The 2572-nt window shown below is 35.0% G+C and overlaps 1 protein-coding gene across 1 annotated transcript; it reads right to left on the reverse strand.

Moving 5' to 3' along the window:
* Positions 1–646: 646 nt before the first annotated feature.
* On the reverse strand, positions 647–2260 carry LOC139901819 (F-box/FBD/LRR-repeat protein At1g78750-like). The gene is made up of 4 exons (XM_071884493.1): positions 1971–2260; positions 1417–1864; positions 1185–1277; positions 647–898 (listed from the first exon to the last, which is right to left on the reverse strand). Exons 1-4 carry the CDS (start codon positions 2258–2260, stop codon positions 647–649), a joined length of 1083 nt encoding a protein of 360 aa, XP_071740594.1.
* Between the last annotated feature and the right edge of the window lie 312 nt (positions 2261–2572).

The raw sequence follows: 2572 nt of genomic DNA on the forward strand, positions 1-2572 counted from the left end.
CCAGGTTGAGTATATGAACTGGGCCGAAAGATACAATGGAATTAAGGAGTACACACCAACAGTTATATTTGTTTTCCTTTTATGTTTGAATAAGAGTTTGAATTTAATTCAAACTAGTAGTTGTTTTGTAGTAGGGTTATCCTTGTTCCCTAATTTTTTTTTTTTTTTTTTTTTTTAGAACGACAATTTTGACATCGAATTCTCTCATTTGCCAGAAACTCCTCGCATCATTCGCGCAAAGCGTACCCGGAATGCTTTAGGTTAACTGCTTGGCCCGCACAGAGTGTAGGATATCAGAGGCACAACATTGGAGAAAACTCCCCCCTCAGGATTTGAACCTGTACCTATTTTTTCAAGAATGCGGACCCACAACCAACTGAGGCTTTTTACCACTCAACCAATAGTTCGGTGGTTATCCTTGTTTCCTATAAATAGCTGTACTCTTTAAATTCAATGATACCGTATTTTTCTTTCCCATAAAAACCAATATACATAAAAACATGAAACTCAGTCAATAATATGTCACATCTTCACGAAAATCAAAGATCTTTTACAGGCATGAATTAAAAGAAAACAAATATGAAAGATTTGCTATTTTCGAAATGAAGAAACAAAAAGGATTGAAAAACATACGCAAGCAGAAGGTTCAAACAAATTCAATCCGACAAGATTCTGATACACGAGGGATGATGTTTAGCCATTGCTCACGCGAAAAAGAATATTTTTCACCGATTGTCAATTTCTCCAGCATATTCGCATGTTTCAGTAGATAACTTAATACGGCAAACTCTTCCACCGTTGAATTAGGAACTATAAAAATTTCCTTTAACTTAAAACGTAGACAAGCAGGTGCCTCCTCATTTGGTAGGTTCCATATCGATATGAATGATAGAAGCCCCTAACGATGAACAAACAAATAGTCAATATTAATACTTTAAAATAAAAAAGCAGTGTTTACAAGTGCGTTATGAGATTTATTATAGGAGAATCCAAGATTAGATTAATTAGTACTCAGTAATAATTTAGGCAAAACTACGAGTCATTTAGTTAACAATGAAAGTCAAAACATCACTTTTCTTCTTCTTGTTGTTGCAAAATTTTGTCAATATGCTCAAGGTAATCAGGCATAAAATTACATTAGGAAAGGAAATATACTCAAGATTGGGCATATTATTTAACAAAACCAGCAACGGATTCCATTCCCGAGCAATTTCAAGTTTAACCAAGTTAGGGAACATGGGCAGGTTTGAAGGCCGAATGCCACCAAGTCCAAGAGCCTGCATGCATAAACAAAACACTATATAGACATTAGCATCCCGAAGCATAACTTAAATGCACAATATTTATACCTAGAACAATCGACTGAAAGTCTTGATTTGATTAGAAATTTGATGAATAATTATAAGTTGAACATACCGATAAAGATTCACGAGTCAATGTCAGTATTTTGATGGATGAGACGCATCTCAAGAGTTGAATAACATTGTCAGACCGGTTATTGTTTATGTGAGCTTCAACAAGAGATGCAGGATTCATCAAACTGTACCTTCTGAAATAACAAGACATAAAGTGAAGGTATTCAAGTTTAGGAGCATCAATCACCAACTCACCATCCTTTTTAAACTCACTTCTCCAGATCGTTAATCTCCTAATCGAGGGCGAAGAGAGCTTAACCATAAGCAAATTTCGATTTAACCATATATTCTGGGTATCCAGACACAACTCTTCTAAAACGGGACATCGAGAAAGCAAATTTGTTAGTGAGTTTGTATCGAAAAATGCAATACAATGAAGATTCAATTTCTTCAAACGTGGAAAAGTTATCTCAACTTCAGGTTTAACTAACACACCAGAGCCTTGATTTCTAAACAAATCCCAAAAAATAGTATTTACACGATATGAAGCCAATTATTTACACGATAAGCAGCCAATTATTTACACTGACTAACAATATGAAGCCAATTATTTACACGATAAGCAGCGCTGGCATATAAAAGCATTTAATAAAAAACTTTTGGATGGCCAAACCAGCACGAAGAGCTAGGATTTGATCAACTGAATTAATAAATCTGTTGGCTTGTTCTTCAAACTTGGGCATAACAATATGGAGAGTAGGAAGAAATGCCCAGAGGTGCTTCCATCTGTTTGACAAAATGCGTGAACGAGTAACATCAGCGGCAGGAAGCAGAGATAGGATTCGTATAAGAAGTTCATCAGGTAACTGGCTTATCATATCAATTCCTTTTCGTTGTTTCTTCATTATTTTACTGGCGGAGTCATCACTAAGAATGTTTACCCATTGAGAAATGTAGGGTTCGAAACTTATGTGAACATGTTTATCTTTGTACTTCGGTTTCTGAATTGGACGTCTTTGATTTCAAGCCCTAACTGACAAATTCTTATTCTCAAATGAATTGTTTAGGCCCAACTAGATTCGATATTAGGCCCAAATGTGTTGTTCGATATAAGTTCCAATTCTACATCATTCAACTCTTTATATTTTTGATTGACAAAATTTTATAGTTGGTCCCTAAACTTTGTACTAAATATCATAGGTGAACTATATCTTTTT

The sequence above is a fragment of the Rutidosis leptorrhynchoides genome, chromosome 3, assembly GCF_046630445.1.
Source record: "Rutidosis leptorrhynchoides isolate AG116_Rl617_1_P2 chromosome 3, CSIRO_AGI_Rlap_v1, whole genome shotgun sequence".
In the NCBI taxonomy this organism is placed as follows: domain Eukaryota; kingdom Viridiplantae; phylum Streptophyta; class Magnoliopsida; order Asterales; family Asteraceae; genus Rutidosis; species Rutidosis leptorrhynchoides.

Bases quoted from the DNA above. Each gene is read 5' to 3' on its own strand.
- LOC139901819 (XM_071884493.1), bottom strand. From the start codon at position 2,260: ATGAAGAAACAACGAAAAGGAATTGATATGATAAGCCAGTTACCTGAT. The intron at 1,278-1,416 runs GTATGTTCAACT...TTATGCATGCAG, and splicing joins TGACTCGTGAATCTTTATCG to GCTCTTGGACTTGGTGGCAT. The intron at 899-1,184 runs GTTTTGTTAAAT...GTTCATCGTTAG, and splicing joins GGGAATGGAATCCGTTGCTG to GGGCTTCTATCATTCATATC.